This window comes from Equus przewalskii, chromosome 22 (assembly GCF_037783145.1).
Source record: "Equus przewalskii isolate Varuska chromosome 22, EquPr2, whole genome shotgun sequence".
Classification (NCBI taxonomy): domain Eukaryota; kingdom Metazoa; phylum Chordata; class Mammalia; order Perissodactyla; family Equidae; genus Equus; species Equus przewalskii.
The window spans coordinates 25,334,226-25,353,067 of NC_091852.1; the positions used below are offsets into that span (position 1 = coordinate 25,334,226).

At 37.1% G+C, this 18,842-nt stretch overlaps 1 protein-coding gene across 8 annotated transcripts in view; it reads left to right on the forward strand.

The window, feature by feature from the left end:
* RIC1 (RIC1 homolog, RAB6A GEF complex partner 1) overlaps positions 1-18,842 on the forward strand; it is a 145,676-nt gene that overhangs the window by 118,246 nt on the left and 8,588 nt on the right. For all 8 annotated transcript variants that reach the window (XM_070590009.1, XM_070590013.1, XM_070590011.1 and 5 more), the window contains 10 exons: positions 1,487-1,690; positions 6,900-6,938; positions 7,267-7,377; positions 8,242-8,331; positions 8,976-9,136; positions 10,399-10,537; positions 14,871-14,987; positions 15,459-16,187; positions 17,460-17,618; positions 17,707-17,843. In XM_070590009.1, coding sequence (XP_070446110.1) covers positions 1,487-1,690; positions 6,900-6,938; positions 7,267-7,377; positions 8,242-8,331; positions 8,976-9,136; positions 10,399-10,537; positions 14,871-14,987; positions 15,459-16,187; positions 17,460-17,618; positions 17,707-17,843 — 1,886 coding nt within the window. The remainder of the gene's footprint in view (positions 1-1,486; positions 1,691-6,899; positions 6,939-7,266; positions 7,378-8,241; positions 8,332-8,975; positions 9,137-10,398; positions 10,538-14,870; positions 14,988-15,458; positions 16,188-17,459; positions 17,619-17,706; positions 17,844-18,842) is intronic.

An 18,842-nucleotide genomic window follows, 5' to 3' on the forward strand; every position in this document is an offset into this window, starting at 1 on the left:
AAAAAGCAGTGTTTTCCAAACTTATTTAACTGTGAATTTCTAAGGAATGCTTTGAAGAAAATATGTCTAGAAACCTGCTTTGGGAAACACTGCCCCAAATTATAATATAAACACATCATGTTTTATCAATCTGAAATAACACGTATTAATAGTGTTAATATATAATAATAGTATATGTTACATGTTAGGAGTGCATATCATAATATCGACCACCAATGGGTTTTTAAATATTTGATGCAGGCAGTGTCTAATTAAAATTTACAAGACAGGGGGCCAGCCCTGTGGCCAAGTGGTTAAATTCACGCACTGTGCTTCAGTGGCCCCGGGTTTCACCAGTTTGGATCCTGGGCGTGGACCTAGTACCACTCATCAAGCCATGCTGAGGTAGCGTCCCACATAGCAGAACTAGAAGCACCTACAACTAGAATATACAACTATGTACTGGGGGCTTTGGGGAGAAGAAGAAAAAAAAAAAAGATTGGCCACAGATGTTAGCTCATGGCCAATCTTTAAATAAAAAAAAACAAATTTACAGCACATTGAGAAAGAATGTGAAAATAGCCTGGATCTCAGATCTCATTACTGCAGTTGAAGAGTAAGGATCCCCAGAGAAAGAAGAATAGAGTATTTCTTCCTTCCCCTCCCCCATGCCAAATAATAATTTAAAAGCACCCTTGAATTTTATGTCAAGATCACATTTGAACTACAATGGAAAGGTGAGGGGCTGGGGTGCTGATCTGTCTGATTTGAATAGTCAGTAAAGAATCTGCCCATGTTTGAGAACACTGGCCTTCTAATTAAAAACCAAGACATAATCACTAAGAATAGAAACTATCTTATTTGTCTAAATATCCTCAGAACCTGGCACAGTCCTTGGCGCTAACCAAGTATTCCATTGTTCTGAACCAGGACAACAGACTTAGGCTCCTCTTCCTCCTCCCCTGGTTAAACCTTCCATGGTTTAAAAGGTCCTGCAGCATCCAGTTATTCCTGTTCCCAGTCCACCCCTCCTCCTTGCCATGTGGGCACGTGGGTGAGCGTACACACGCAAACTATTTCACCAGACATGTTTTCTTACCACCATTCTTCAGGTAGTTTATGTGAAACTAGTTTGTAAACTGTAGACAGTGAGTAGTTATGTTCAGTTTTCATATGGAAAATCTCTTATAGCGTTGCCATTTTGAAGTAGTAATGAAAGATAGTGCTGTAGCAGTTGTAAACCTGGGCATGTTTTGGAATCTGTGTGATAAAACAGACTTTAACAAAGATTAATTTACACTGAGAAGTGATCATTAAAATATCGCCTGTTCCGCGTGAGATCATTGGGTCATCTAGTTCTCTGTGAGGAAAATCACCTTTGAGATATATGGTACATTTCCTATAATAAAACTAAGTTGATGTATTACTTACTTTCCCCCACCTAATATTGAGTTGTTTTTGTTTGCTTTCCTCCTTTGCCCCTCTGCTTCCTTTTCCCCTCATCTAGAGTAACCAAGAGCAAGTGTTGCTTCAGGGGGAAGATCGATTGTACTTGAACTGTGGAGAGGCCTCACAAACCCAGAATCCCAGGAGTTCTTCAGCACGCCGTGAGCATAAGCCCAGTCGGGAAAAGAGCCCTTTTGCAGATGGTGGTTTAGAGTCTCAGGGTTTAAGCACTTTACTTGGACATCGGCATTGGCATGTGGTACAGGTAAGTCTTCAATTATGGTTGCCTATTGCTCAGTCCTTGGTAAGATAGCACATGGAGCATTTTTTTAAATATTTCGTCTGTTGCTTTAGAAAACTGAGAAGCTTTTTAACCTTTTTGACTGTCATGTCTCTCTCCTGCTTTTCTGTGTTCTGTCCTCGTGTCTTCTCCTTCCTTGCTTTCCACATGATTAGAGTGTATCCCCACCTGCTGTAAGTCCATTAGTAGTGAACAGTTTCAAAAACTGGAAGTTTATGTTTTGCCTTCTTATTGAGCAAAACTGTATTTTACTTCTGGCCTTATTTGGGTGTAAATTTAGCTCTGAGGATTTGCATATTCAGAAGTGTAATTATTTCATGGAAAGTGACAATATGGATTAGTAACCTGTGCAGCTGACCTTGTGGTCCTAATTAACTTCCTAACACTGAAGTTAATTACCTGACTTTGGATGCAAATTGCAGACCTGTGATCAGTCTAGAACTTTATGGTTAATAATTTTGTTATTATTTAATCTTGTTCCATATAATTTACTCATTCTGACATAACTTTTAAATTAGCAGTTTCTTTTAGTAATTCTGATAAATTGGCATTTAACGTGGAAATTAATTCTGAATTTTGATACCAAATAAAATTAATTTGGGTAAATCAATAAATTGGAGTTTCTTGAAAGAAACTTTCATAGACTATTTCAAAGTCCTGAGTGCTTTTTTCCCCCTTTTGATGCCAAAATGTCTTAGGTACATCAGAGCCTACTCTCGGATTAGTTTCTTTTAGTCAGTTTCTGTTTCCACAATTCTTTGCCTGCCTCCTACATTCTATACTTTTACCTTACTAGCTTACTTCAGCTCACATGTTATTTTCAGTTGACTTTGAGTGGAGATAATGAAAGACAGAAGAATGGTCATTATGTGCAAATTGAAGGAGTATCTCCTACGTTGACATGTGGTATACACTAAAAGAAAATGTATTTAACTTACATTAATAAATTCATAAAATCAAACAATGTGCATACCATTTTATAATTAGTAACAATTATTAAATAAAACTGCATCAGCTACTTCCTTGACTAAAATTTTCCACTGCTCCCTTCTCTCCTATAGCCATTTCTCTGCTATTTTCATTTCCCCATACTTTGAACTATTCATTCTACACTGACCTAGCATCAATGCCAGTTCTGCCTAGCCAGGTCTGTGTTGCCAGAGAGCCAAGTAGAGCAGAGGATCAAAGAAGGTAGGTCTGGAACTCAAAAATCCATCAGGCAATAACAAAAATTGAATTCCTTCCAGCTCAAAAATTCAGTGATTCTGTGATTCTTAGCCATCTATGAAGTATCCCATAGTAGAAGCATATAACACTAATATTACAACTTTGGACAAAGTAGGTATTAGCAAGATTCTTCTGTCATTCTGTTCTTTAGATATCTAAAATATTCAGAAAGATGAACTTGTTTAACTCTAGCTTTACCTAATTTTTTCAGTTTCCTTAAAACTAATAAAAATAATGCCAGAATTACACTCCCCAAACAATTAAGTTTTAATAGACTCATAGAATTTTTAGAGCTGGAAGGACTTTAGAGATCATGTAGTCCAACTGGATTTTATACATGAGGAAACTGAGGCTCAGGGAAGTTAGGTGACTTGCCCAAGGTCACACAGCCAGTTAGTGGCAGACTTATCCTTATCATGATATAAATTAAAGTAACAATCTAACCTATTTTAAAACCTAGGTACTAAATGCTGAATCATATAAAATACTGCTGACCTTGAGCTAAAACATAGAATGAGCCTATTTGGCAGTGTTTTTATTTGGAGTTGCCCTACATTTTGTTTGCTGGCACACCCACCACACGAGTCAACACAGTGTTATGGTGGTGTTTTGGTAGCTGGTTTACAATGTGCTCGCAATGCTAATGCTTTACCTTCCAGGCTTTTTAGCAATTAGTAATGATTCCCTGAAGAACATGGGTGTCTATAATTCAATTCCCTCTTCAGCATATGCTCTCCTCTAGGATAAGTGCCCGCATCCTCCATCAAAGTGGCTTTGTTTGCGTGATTTATTCTTTGTATGCTTCTCGTACAGCTTAGAGTTCATCAAATGAGTTCCAACTAATTCTGCTGCTCTGTCTGTTCCTCATGTAGACTACTGGATTTTTTTGTTTGTTTAAGCCTAAGTGTAGAAACCTTACACTTGTTAGTTTCCTGATGAGAAGATTCTCTGTTAATTATGTTTTTTCCTTTAAAACAACACAGATACAGGGCCGGCCCAGTTGTGTGGTGCTTAAGTTCGCACACTCAGCTTTGGCAGCCTGGGGTTCGCAGGTTCAGATCCCAGGTGCGGACCTAGCACCGCTCATCAAGCCACACTGTGGCAGCATCCCACGTAAAATAGAGGAAAATTGGCACAGATTTTGACAGTCTTCCTCAAGCAAAAAGAGGAAGATTGGCAACAGATGTTAGCTCAGGGCCAGACTTCCTCACATGCAAAAAACCCCCACAAACACGTACTTGTCAGAAGCAGGGTTAGTAGCTGCTGGTAGAGATGGTGCTTTTTTTGTTTTTTGGGTTTTTTTTTAATTTATATTTTCTAGCTATAAATTTTTAAAATTTTGAAGGTAGTTTGTTGACAGATGGAGCACAAATAATGTGAAATTTAAAAAAAAAAACAGCAACAACACCCTTATGGTTTTCATGTGTGTTCCTTCTTGAACTGCCGTTTATGTTAATACTCAGTATTTTGTATGGTATAAAACATTTGTTTTTGGAAGGTGCATGCATCATTATCACCCCGCATTCTGAAATGTTGGTTTTATGGTTAACCTGGCTAACTATTTGGAAAGAATAAGATTCACAAAATGTGGGAGATAAGCACCTACAATGTATCGAGCATTACGTTAGGGGTGTCAACAGAGAAGATTTTAAAGGCTATTTCCTTTATAAACAATTTGTTCTCATTCCTACAGTTATAAAATGTACTAGGCGTGGTATTTGGCACAGGTCAAATCTCTTTGGGAGGATGGCTTTCGTAGTCTCACCAATTAAAGACTAAAGTAGTCTAGGCAAGAGACAGGATTTTAGCAGAATGACTTTAAGTTGGGGGGGAGGGGAGGAAGATTTAGGTTCTTTGAGAGTTTGAAAAATCCTAAGATGTTAAGAGTAGAGATTCTGTACCTTAGCACTCATTTCCCAGTGATGTGGCATGACTTTTGTGCCCTGAGTATGCAGTCCTGACCTGAGTTTCTTCATTATTCATTAGCTGCCTCTTTCCTTACTTCTGCCATTTCCTGTTCTCAGTATTAGGGATAGAGCTCAAAGTTCAGGTGACCCATACATCAATAAAGGTGACCTACTGGAGAAGAAGTTTTCTTCTCATTTCGTAGCATCTGCATAAGAAATAAGGCTTCATTTTAAACTTAAACTTTAAGTTTAAAAATAAACCATTTGCCATTTGTGGCATCTCATACACTTTTGGAAGTTAAAAGAATAAATTGTTTTCCCCTACGATATTCATCAGAGTGTGATCATATGATAAGATTTAACCTTGGTTCCCATGATTAGAAATTCTTCATGTTGCAGTCCACTTTGTCGGTGAGATCCCACCTCACACTTTATCCTCGCACACATTTCCTAAGTACTTAGGAAACACCAAGGTTTGGGTTCAGTGGGGGTTCTTTTTAGTGTCTTGCATGGCTAGCCCAGTAATACTCCAAGTATCTCCTTCTGCAAGTGACTGTTTTTATTTTCTTCATTCAAAAAAAGAATTTCACTTACAGCCTCCTACAAAACTACTTTCAACTATTATTTTGCCGCCTGATCATTACCTCAGATTACCATTCTTTTGAACTAATTTTATCCATTATAGTGAATTTCATTAATTGGCCTGAATGGTACAGCATATCTGTTAAGATAAAAGTTAAGCATTCTTCAAGAATATATTGTGACACTGTTATCTTTAATTCTGTAAGGTAAGGCTTCCACAAACCAGCACTAGGGTTAAGAACTTCCTAATGTACTAAAAGCTATTAATTTACTTAGATTTTAGGTTGAATTACTAGATAATAAGTGAAGTCTAACAAAAGTAGTTTTATGAATAAATTTTATCAAGGTTAGTACAGATGTTTTCTTCATATTTTTACTTGATTTTTGTTTTGTCTTTGCATTACACAGAGAATCTTATTGGATTTGATTCTGTTTACTTGGCTTTTTAATTTGGCTTTCTTTTTTAAATATGTAATAATTTTTCTTTGAGTAAAACAAAAATAAATTTGAGTAAATTGAATGTTCTCTTATTCCAGGAACAGAAGATTCTTCCCTTGTGCTGTTGCTCTGTTAATTTTCACCCTGCACTCTTAATCAGTAGGCTTGTAGAGAGATCACAGTCTCAGTAAAGCTAGAATTTACTTAATTTACATTAATATCTCACAGAGGATTCTTTAAATTTAAAATTCTTGTTAGAGTGATACAAAGACACCATGTACAAAGATGTAAGACAGACAACATAGGAAGATATATTTACTACTTAGGTTGCAGATAAAGAGTTAATATCTGAAATGTATTAAAAGTTCTTGTAGCTGAGTAAGTTGAACACCTCAATCAAAAATAGTAGCCTAGACACATGTTTACAGGTATATGGACGTTTGTTTAGAGATAGAGTAAGAACTGGTTCTCCCTGAGCAGTGATATAACAGGAGAATTTCATTTTGTACTTTGTACATTTTTATATTGTTTTATAAGCATATGTTTTTTTAATCAGAAAAAATAAAAATATTTCCATTAAAAAACAAAAAGAAAATTCTTGCTGAGGCTCTGATTTTATTAGATAAGGCTGTTTTGGGATGGTTCAGATCAGCAAACACGAACTGTTCATCTGCACAGTTCTTGGCTGACCTCATGGGTGCGTCTCTAAAAATCTTTTTGTCAGTCTGTATTTTTGAATGTTCAGTATTTAAAACAGACAAACAAAAACAGTGTAGAGAAAAAGGAGGAAATCCTGATGTCTAGAAACTTATAATGAGGTGGTTAAGACAGGAGATGTGAAATACTGGCTGGTTTACAAATGGTAAATTCCAAGTACTCTACTAGTAATACCATTATTTGGGAGCACTTTAAACATTGTACAGGAAGATGAGTATCATATTGTGATGTTAATGCTTTAAATGCTTTCGGTTTAAATGCATTTCAGAAGTCTTATGAAACTGATGTGTTATTTTCTATAGATTTCCAGCATCTATCTAGAGAGCAATTGGCCTATACGGGTGAGTTATTATTTTGCTGGTGTTAACTTTCATTGGATAGCATTTACTGCATGTGGCATTCTGGAAATTGAGCCTTTCAGTGGGTGCATTGATAAAAGTAAAATTTTAATGCTTGGTCCTTTGTACATTGTTAGTGTATTAGCATCCATAATTTCGTCAAACATAACTTGTGTATAAATATTCAGATTTTTAAATTTAGCATTTTACATTTAGTTCACTTAGCAAACATTTATTAATAGTTTATCTGCCTGACACAATACTAAGCTCTTTATATCTAATAAAGTATATAAGTTTGCAAGGAAGAGTTTTTAATTTTTTTTTCAATCAGTTTTCAGCTATTGATAAGCTTGGACAGAATATTGCTGTGGTTGGCAAGTTTGGTTTTGCACATTACTCTTTACTCACCAAAAAATGGAAGCTTTTTGGAAACATAACCCAGGTTAGTCTTTTTGAAATTAGAAATTTATTTCTCAAAGTATAAGAGAACTACAATATGAAATAACTATAAAGTAAACCACTGTTTACTTAATAAAAAATACAATCAAATATTTAAAAACTGATGTTGGATTATTTCTGAGTTAATTCTGATAAGGTACTTCATATTTGATAAAGGATCGTATCGAGATATTTGGTTTGTTTTTAATTCTCGTTAAGATCAGGCACTATAATTCTTTAACCTAAGGATTTACTTTTACATTCCAGGCTGAGTTCATCAGAATAAGATCAGAATAAATTTCCACAAAATTTGAGATCATTCCCTGCTTTTCTGTATGTGATAGAAATACTTGGGTAGCATACAAACATATGCAGTTGGATTTTGTAAGAATCAAATAGGAAAAGAGAAGGAAACTAACATTTAATAGGTGCCTAATGTGTATCAGCACTTTAGCGTGCTTTCAAAAATGTTGTTTTATTGATCTTTATAACAACTCAGTGAGGGCACTATTGTTACTAACCATTTTGTAAAAGAGAAACTAGGATTCAGAGTCAAGCAGCTGATGAAAGATAAAGTCAAAATTTAAACCAAGGTCTGTCAAATGTGGGAATAATGATGCTGCATGGTACCCACTTATTTTGAATGATATATTTTCTGTCTTAGAGAAATGTTTATTTTTTCAGAATAGGATATAAATCATTATTAATAAAGGCTCGATAGTAATATTTAATTGGGGAGATAGAGAGTAGAGCAGAAATAATTTGAACTTTGATTGTCTGCTTAGGAATATTTTATAAGTGTATTACTTATCGTAATTTCTGGCAGCATAAATAAAAGTAAATATGGTTTTTAAAATTTTCTTTTAAGGAGCAAAATATGATTGTGACAGGTGGCTTAGCCTGGTGGAATGATTTTATTGTCCTTGCATGTTATAACATAAGTGACCATCAAGAAGAGGTAAGTTTTTGTTCTCTCAGAAATAGCATATTTTTATATTTTAAAGATACTAAGCACTACTATTTGGTTTTATATAGAAGATAATCTAGTGCAAAATGAACAAAACATGTTTCAAGAATTTGGCTTTTATTTTCAAGTAAGAATTTGGTATTTTTAACATGGAATTTTCATTTCAGTTTACTACTTTTTAAAAAATTTTAAAGGGGTAATAAGGCCTTCTGAGAGCTTCTCTAAGGATTTTAGCTGTTAGAGATTCTCTATAAAGTTTGTAAATAATGAAAAATAGTTAAAAGCAGAAAAGTATAAGGATGGCTGTCCTTAGAGATTTATTAATTTATTGATGCGTATGTTTATTTTTTGAGAAACTGCTGGTCTCCTTATGTCATGTCTTAGTATGGAGGTCTAAAAGGAGTGTCTTGTAATAGTACATTCACAGTTTTGATGACTTCATCTTTTGGTTATTTGTAAAATGAGCATACCCTGTCAAAACGTAAACATTATCCATTTATTATTAATGCTCAGATTAGTCTTTTAACTCCTCTTACTTGAAAAAAAGTCAGTAGATAAACACTGTGTCTAAAGTATTTACTCATCCATGGTAGGCATCTTGTTTTTACAGTTTTCTTTATTTTTGTTTCCTTCAGCTCAGAGTTTACTTGCGAACATCAAATCTGGACAATGCCTTTGCTCACGTCACCAAAGCACCGGCAGAAACATTACTGCTTAGTGTCTTTCGGGACATGGTAATAGTATTTAGAGCAGACTGTTCAATATGCCTTTACGGTATTGAAAGAAAATCTGATGGGTACGTATATAGTATATGACAGATCACTTTTTGGTCCTGTTTATCATGTTTCCTCTGTAGTTTTCATTTTCTCAAAACAGTTATTCTAACTTTATATTTAGTTTCCTTTGCCTTAAGAGTTAAAAAAGCAAGGAATTTTAATTAGTGATATTCATGTAGTAGTTATTTTTTAGCTACATAGATAGATTAGATAGAAGAGCCTGCACTAACCTCTTCAGCTAATCTTAATGGATTCAGTTGAAAAAAAGTCTAGTTTGGAATAGAGTTTGGGATAGTTTGGATTTTTTTCCACAACCTTGAAAACAGGTGATTACTAACTGTTTGCTAGTGTTCTAAAAACTTGGGGAAATTCGAAGGAGTTCCACAGCTTTAAGCCCTTAGGAAGCATTTCCTTAGCAGACTCACTCACATTTCCACTGAGCTAGATGGCTATATTCTGGGGCAGAGAAAACCAGCAGTCCCGTTGCTGCTGTGTGTGGCCTCTGTTCTTCTTGTCATCTGGTTGTCTTGCAGCATTTAGACCATACTTCTTAAGTTGTCTTTCGCTCTCAGATTTTTTTTTTTTTTTTTTTTTTTTTTGCAGGGGAAGATTCACCCTAAGCTAATATCTGTTGCCAATCTTCCTCCTGTTTTCTTCCCGTCTCCCCTCAAAGCCCCAGTAAATAGTTATGTATAGTTGTAGTTTCTTCTGGTTCTTCTGTGTGAGCTGCCATCACAGCATTGCCACCAACAGACAAGTGGTGTGGTTCCACGCCCAGGAGCTGAACCCATGCCGCTGAAGCAGTGAGAGTGCTGAACTTTAACCGCTAGGCCATCACGGCTGGCTCTCCCATGTTTTCTGTTTCTTTTTTTAAACAGCCGTGGATTGTGTATTTGCTGAAGTAGCTTAGTGATTGAGGAGTAATTTAAAGATACAAATTAAGAAATCTCACTAGCCTCAGACAGAACCCATATCCTTTCTTAACCAACTATTTCTCAACCAACTAAGCTATTCCTATAGCAGCTTCCCAGTTTTTTTCTTCCCTTCTTCACCTTACTCCCTTTCTTTCTCCCTCATCCCCATGTGTGTTCTTTGGATGCCTCACCCTTGTCAGCCTGCTTCTTGAAGGACACCTGGGGAGGAGGGAACAATAGGTAGAAGGTATTTGGGGCCTCCATAAGCATGAACTCTAATGCTATTAATAACAGAAAACGAAAAAAAACCTTGTTACCATTGTTGTTGAGGTGTGTGGGCTTCTTTCTCTCTCTTTTTTTTTTTGCAGTCCAAATACTACTGCTAGTATTCAGGTTCTTCAGGAAGTCTCCATGTCACGCTACATTCCTCACCCTTTCCTTGTAGTATCTGTCACTCTGACTTCAGTGAGTACAGAGAATGGAATCACCCTGAAAATGCCACAGCAGGTACCATTCCATTTCGTCTTGGTTTTTAGTGTTTTAAGTTGATATCAGGAACTATTTATTTGTTCAGCAAATAAATACTAAGTGTCTAAAATGTGCCTTGTGTGAAAAGATGCTTGTTTACAGTAGCAGACTAAACAAACATGGTTTCTGCTCAGACAGTAAAGAAATAATTACATAAATAATTAATCCTAATTGTGATGTGTGTAACAAAAAGTAGTGCAGGTTACTCTTAAGAGTGTATAACAAAAACCTGGAGTAGTCTAAACAATCAGAGATTTCTTTGCCATTTAGATTGAAACCTGAAGAACAAGTGGTGGTTATCTAAGTAAGAGAGGGGGAATTTCAGGCAGAGGGAACAGGAGTGTAAAGGCCCATAGATAAGAGAGAACATGACACATTCAGGAAATTGGAAGAACTTCAGAGTGATTGGAACATAAAGCATGAGAGAGGATATGAGTCTAAAATCCAAAGTATTGTAAGCTGGGTATTACTAGACCTAAGCTTTGTAACATATGCTTTAACTGTAAGAAGGAAAATGAACGAACTGGACAAGAGGAGAATAGCTGGGAGCCATTGTAATGATCTAAGTGACTGGTATTAGTGGCCTAAACTTGGGCAGTGAAAAAGATGGAAAGAAATGGAATGAATGTAAAATACAGAGGACTCCATGACTAGTTAATTAGGAGGAAAGAGAAAGGATAATCCCATAGTTTCTGGTTAAAGTAACTGTGTATGTAGTGGTTCCACCAGGACCCACGTTGCGTAACTTCCTATTCCAAGGTTCCTTCCATTATACCAGTGTTTTGCAAACTTCATGTCAAGGTGGAACCCATCAGAGGAAAATTGTGTGTAGGTTTATTTGTCATCCCTGTCTTCCCAGTCTGTATTTTACTTCCTATTAAGTCACTTTCATTGATCTTCTTTAAAATATAGGTCCCATTTCCTCTGCAAATTATATTTCATAGTAACCAGATGGTCCTAGTTGATAAGGGAAAGTTCTGTTTTACAGAAGAATTCTGGCTAAAAGATGTGGAAGGAATGTAAGAATTAAAGAATCACCGTTTTTGTAGCCCCTGAGGAAATAACTGATTCAGGCAGTGGTCGTCTTTAGATGAAACCATCAGATGAAAGGTTGATGGGGAACTTCACAATGAAGGGATCAGGTTGTCATACCCAACCCTTATTAATCAATCTCAACATTATTAAAAGTGAAAGAACCAGGTGTGGCTTCCTGGGTGAGGCAAGATGACATTCATATGAAGAATTACTGCCAAAAACACTAAAACTGAACTGAATCAAGCTTCCAGAATCATCTTCCATTCACAGGAAATACAAGGATAGAGGTTTAGTTTAACACTACAGGGAGGCAGAATGTAGAACATTCTATAGGACAGCTACAAGAAGTCAGTAACGTAAGGGGGAAAAACACTCTTCTAAATAAGACTTTAAAGCCAAAACAACTAAATGCAATGTGTAAGTTATTTTGTATCGTGATTCAAACTGACTGTAAAAAGACCCTGTTAAGTCAATCAGAGATATTTAAATATAGACTGAGAAATGACACTAAGAAATAATTATAAATTTTATTAGATGTGATACTGGCACTGTGATTATATAAACAAATATCCATATATTTTAGAGATGCGTATTAAGTGTATAGAGATAAAATGACGTGATACCATCCTTTAAAACGCTTTGGCAAAATAAATAAAAAGAAGAAAGGGATTGATGGAGCAAATAGGGCAAAATCTTGATAGTTGTGGATCTGAATGATAGAAATATGGAGGTTCATTGTACTATTCTCTATACTTTGATCATGTTTGAAGTTTTCATACTAGGAAAAAAAGGGACTCCTTCTATATCCCAGATATAGTAGGCAATCGGTGGCATGAGTGGTACTGGGTAACCCATTTTAAGAGGGCCTTTTACAAAGAGGAGATATCTCACTTGGTGAAGAGCAGATTAAGAAGTTAAAATATAATAGGAAATAGACTGATTACATCTTTCACAGAGGGAAGATTGCTACAGCAAAGCAAGCTAATTTTAGGAAACTAACAATGGGACTGTTCAACAGTAAGATGGCCTCCCTCATGAAAGAGTGAGCTCCTTGTCCCTGAAACTCCCAATGAGAATCATCTGCCAGGGATTTTTAAGGCTAAGAGATGGTGTGTTGGGTTCCTTCAAATTTAAGATTTCGAGGATACAGATAGTCCTTGCTTTTATGTTACAACAAGTTTCTGAAAAGCTCATTCAAGCTGCCCGAGAGTGCTGTTGCGCTCGTCTCTTCTTACCTATTGCAGTATTATCGGTAGAAAACGTTGAATGCATGGATACAGTTGAAGAAAAGAGAAGTGTTTTACCTTTTTTTCCCCCTAATGAGGTAGTATGAAGTTTACCATCTTAAAACTGAAAAGTGGTCATTATGAACATTAGTCACATTGTGGTGAATTGCAGTAAGTGCTCTTAAGGTCTTTTGAAGTGTTTAAAGAGTTTGTTCCTATGCCTGTCCCCCAACAGTCATACTGTTTTTTGATTCTTGTGTTTGCATGTTCATTTTTCCTTTTCCTCTGCCTCTAGTTCTTATTGTTCCCACACACCTTTTAAATTCCATTTTTCCTTCTCCTACCTCCAAGTTGTTTGCTGTTTCTCACGTGATATGGACGATATTCAAATTTTTAGTTTTCATGTCTTTATGTGCTAAATGGAGAACTGAAGACTTCTTTCCAAGTAAAGTTCTTGGGCTTCATGACAGCTTCTTGGAGATTTTATGGTTTTTATTTTTTACGTTTGTACTTTGTAAATTAACAACAGTTCATACCATGCTTATTACTTACCTAGATAGGGTCTAAAAAAATGACACCGTCCTTGAATGTTCTGGACCCTTTTGCTGTTTCTTCGTACGCAGTCCCTTGTAAGTGTCTGAAGGGAGTACAAAAGAGCATTTTGTATATCTGATTATTTTTTGCAAGTAGAATACATAGGGTGGCTGCCATTTTCCTGACTAAACTGTAAATGATATTGGCAGCTTAAATTTGGCCAGCCAGCAAGTGTCAAAGCTGGGACACCATCCCACATCTTCTGAATAATCATCCTTTCCTTCCTAAAATCCTTTCCTTCCTTGGTTTATGTGACAGCATCCTCTCCTGGTTCTCTTCCTGTCTTCAGAAGCTTAGATGATAGTCCTCTGCTCTTTCAGCCCCAAACTTCTTTGCTTCAGTTTACCAGCCTCGCCTTTATGGTTGATTCTGGCATAGGCATCTCTGATTCAGTCATCTCTTATAACATTTTTACTTGACGGTCTTAAGATTCTTTCAGATTTAATGGGCAGTAAAATGAAACCGCTCAGTTTTCTTTAATTTCTCCTCCTAACTTCTATCGGTGATAACTTCAACTTCTCTAGCACTTAGATTTGATACCCTGAAATCATTTTTGATTCAGTTCTCATTTTCTACTCTTCATGTCTAGAATATCAGTAAGCTTTTGTTTTTTGTTTTTTAATCAAAATGCTCTTCCTTTTGCAAGTGAAAATGACTTAATATCTGAGATTCATTTTAAAACAGTTCCTCTCAAACTTTAAGCTAGGTGATAGGGTTCAATGGGAAATCATTATACTAGGTTCTCTACTTTGAGGTTTGATTGAAATTTTCCATAATAAAAAGGCAGACTATTTCCTTCATTCCTGAAGTCAACACCCATAATATCTGCCTCTCGCCAGTAACCCACCCTGAATAACTCAGAATTTTTAATAACTCCCTTATTCAGCAACTGTTAAGTAGTGGCTTATTTCCTGCTGTTTTTTACCTGGCTTTCCAAGCCCTCCCGGAAGGTGTATTGCCATCCAGCATTTTTCCCATAATATCCCTAATCTAGCCAGATTGTTCTCACTTTCCTAGTGGAACTGTTCTGTCCTATCTCCGTGTCGTTTACATTGTATCCTTCAACTAAGTACCATCCCTTCTTCTACTCGTGTATGTCTTCCTCACCCTTCAAGTTCCACCTCATCTTGGAGCCTTCTCTAGCCATGCCAGCTAGGTCACTGAAGTGATCTCTCATTTTTATGAACGTGCTACGTTCTCTTAGTTTTTCCAGGATAATTCAGCTCTGCCCTCTGTTTTATGTTCACTTGCATTGTTCATTAATTGAATTGTGTTAAGCTTGTTCTACCCTAGCCGGAAAGCTCCTCATAGTCCCACAAAGCCTAACAGAATGGCTTTTTATAGTACACACATGGTAAACGTTGTTGATTGTTTAACCTGTAAACATTATGGATTGAGGGGAAAATGCTGAAAACATACCTGTTAATGAGTATGAATCTGATTTATTTTTCTTTCAGGCTCGTGATGCAGAGAGCATTATGCTAAATCTTGCAGGACAGCTTATCATGATGCAAAGAGACAGATCAGGCCCTCAGATCCGGGAGAAGGACAGTCACCCTAACCAAAGGAAACTTGTGAGTAAAATGCAAGTGATGTAGAACATTAAGAATATATGGTATTGGGATGAAGGAATAAAAGAATTTAAGAGAAGAATATCGTCTTGTGATTTGGAAACTGAGAAAGTACTGAAAATTAGTCTTAAGCCTGTGGGTGTAAGACTATTTGTGAAGGGTAAAGGATAAGGTCCCGAAATGATGATAAAATGTTCCATACTCCAGATGTTGCTGCTTTAGTGTTACATTTGCGAATTCTAATGGGAAAATAGGATAAACTGGTGAAGTTCTTGGGGGTTGCTTTTGTTTTGTTTTGTTTTGCTTTTAGATTTGAATGCACATACTTTGAAAGGCAGGGTACTAAATGGATTCTCCTAATTTTCCCAAGAAGTTGTACTATTGTTTTGAAAGACTTAGAAAATGGGTACCTAGAAACTTACGAACTTACAAGATTAGTATGAAAACAACCACTTCTTGTCTCTCCTTCTCCAGCTGCCATTCTGTCCTCCTGTTGTACTAGCCCAGTCTGTTGAAAATGTCTGGACCACATGTCGAGCAAATAAACAGAAGCGTCACCTACTGGAGGCCCTCTGGCTGAGCTGTGGAGGTGCAGGAATGAAAGTTTGGCTCCCTCTCTTCCCTAGGGATCACCGCAAGCCCCATTCCTTCTTGTCCCAGCGGATCATGCTGCCTTTTCACATCAATATTTACCCCCTGGCTGTTCTATTTGAAGACGCGTTAGTCCTTGGTGCTGTCAATGACACTTTACTCTATGATTCTTTGTACACCCGGAACAGTGCTAGGGAACAGCTGGAGGTGCTCTTCCCTTTCTGTGTTGTGGAGAGAACCTCTCAGATCTACCTCCACCACATTCTCCGTCAGCTGCTGGTCAGGAACCTTGGGGAGCAAGCCTTGCTCTTAGCCCAGTCCTGCACCGCGTTACCTTACTTCCCTCACGTGCTGGAGCTCATGCTCCATGAAGTGCTGGAAGAAGAAGCTACCTCACGGGAGCCCATTCCCGACCCTCTGCTTCCCACTGTGGCGAAATTTATCACCGAGTTCCCCCTCTTCCTGCAGACGGTTGTTCATTGTGCCAGGAAGACTGAATATGCCCTGTGGAATTACCTTTTTGCAGCTGTTGGGAACCCCAAGGACTTGTTTGAGGAATGTTTGATGGCTCAGGATTTGGACACTGCTGCCTCTTACCTTATTATCTTACAGGTACAATTCTCTTCTTATAAAGGTACAAGAATTAATGAGCTTAAACTTAAAAAAGGTTCTGTGTTGGCACTGTGGTTGTGTTTAACGAATTAATACAGTCAGGTTTCTGTTCAGTTTGTGTCTTTCTTTTTGAAGAGCTCAGTCTGACGGCAGAAAGTTTCTTTGAATATCATAAGGTAACATTGCAGGGTATTTAATCCTATTTGTCCATAAATGGGCCTAAAACAGATTAATGAGTTTACAGTATTATTTTGAATAATATTGAAGAAATGTATGTATTATAATACATATAACAACATGCAGATATTACATAAGAAACATAATAATAATTATTTTGAATATTCTTGGGTTTGTCTGAGTCCCCCACAATAACAGATTTGTTTCCTGATAGTGTGGCATTGCTGAGGGGATACTGATGCAAGCATGGGTCATAACAGAGCACCTCATGTTAGGCTCCCCATAGCAAGCTGAGAAGACTCGGTCCTTCCACAGGAATTACCCTCAGAGGACATGGTTTTTCTCAAAATAATGTGTTCTTTGAATCATAAAAATAGAAACAAAATAAAGCAGCTGTTTTTTCATTTTAGGTCACTCGTTAGACTTTCAATGATCTCCCAAGTAATGGAATTGGGAACTTTTTCTCTATCAGAATTCCTAAGTTGCTGTGGATTATCAGATAATAATTACAGTTAAACTTGTCTATTAGGCGCCTTTCCATTAAGGCCGAGGCAGGCGGTGAGTTCAGATTTGTGAGAGAATTATGGGAGGTGCTGATTTCATAGCAGCAGTACACACTATTGCCCAAAGCAGAGATTTTTTTTAGTCACATCCTCAGAAAACTCTCTTGTCACAGGAGACAGACCTGAGGTTTCTTGGAGTCAGGCAAATCTAGATTTAAAAAATTCTTGCTTTTCTGCTGATCGTCAGCAAGTTACTTAACTCACTTTCCTCATCTGTAAAATAGGGATAATATACCTATTTTGCAGAGTCACTAGAAGAAATGAAAGAATGTATGTAAGGTTAAAGTAGGGTAGCTGGCATGTCCTGGGAGTTCAGTAAGTCGTAACTTACATTAGACCAGCAGAGTATTTACCTCACTTTTCCTTGTATGGTGCTTTCTAATGCTCCTTTTAATCTTACTATTAAACTATTCCCTGCAGTGTTTTGGCTGTATTCCTTCTCTGAGTGGAGGTAAAGAATTGCTCATATCTTCCCAAATCATTTGCAGTATAAAAGGAATGCTATGCTTGTCTGTCTTGGTTATTTTTATAGAATATGGAAGTCCCAGCAGTAAGTAGGCAGCATGCCACCCTTCTGTTCAACACAGCCCTGGAACAAGGCAAGTGGGACCTATGTCGACACATGATTCGATTTCTTAAAGCCATTGGCTCTGGAGAATCTGAGACACCTCCGCCCACACCTACAGCTCAGGTTAGTTGCAAAATTGCACCGCTTCTCTAGGCCATACAGCTCTATGGTATCTTTCTCTAACTGTACTGCGCATTGTGTGTAATCATAGGAACCCAGTTCAAGTGGTGGATTTGAGTTCTTCAGGAATCGAAGCATCAGTTTATCCCAGTCAGCTGACACTGTTCCTGCTGGTAAATTCAGCTTACAGAAAACACTAAGTATGCCATCTGGTCCTTCTGGAAAAAGGTAAAAGAATAAAGAGCTGTTACTGCTTTTAGGGCGTTTCTATGACACATTGCATTTCAGGACGTTTGTGAAATTGCTTCTTATGAAAACAACTATTTGATCCAATTGTAATTACTTTTTCCATTCCCAGAAGGCTGAGAGACCACACAAAAAGCTTCCCTTTTTTCTTCCTCCAAAGTTCACTTCTTTACTCTTCGTATAGATTCTGCGCCTTGTACTAGAGTAGGTCTTGATGTACCTGTTCTGAATGCAACTAACTTTAAATTACTTCTAACAATAGAGGACCAGAATAAAAAGGAAGATAAATAAATATGCAGATAATCCAAAAGCCCTCTTACAGTCAATAGTTTTACTCTTCTTTCCAACGATACCTCTTGACAAAAAGTAAAAATTTAGTGCACATGTACTTGACTCTCCTGGGACTCTTGATTGGAGAAGTCATGAGACCGTGAGCCAAGAGGAAATGTATCCTGGAGACTGAAACCATATCACCCATAGGTGGGTTATTGTCTCCTGAGAAGTAACTATGAACTCGTACTGGACATTATAAAATAGAATTTCCTCTGGTTTGTGAGGTCCTTGTATTCCTTCCTCTGTTGTTACATGTTCTTGGCTTTTGTTTTTTCTCTTCCCTAATCCTTTCTTTTATATGCTATATTCTTACTACAGTGCCTGGCACATAGTGAGAGCATTTTGAACATTTTTTATTGTGATACTCCTTTTTCTTATCACAGCCATTAATACCACCCCACTGCCAGCATACACACAGTCAGGGCTGTATACAAGTAAAATGCAACCACAGAGGACTATAAACAACTGCCAGGCAAACAGGAGCCTCTCAGCCATACCCTGAATTTAAATGCTGGCAAATACACATTGAGTGCTAACTGTGTGCCACTTACGGTTCTAAGCATTTGCTGATGTCTTTTAATCCTTACAACTCCGTAAGGGTAGATGCTGTTGTTATCCACATTGTACAGGTGAAGAAACAGAGGCCCA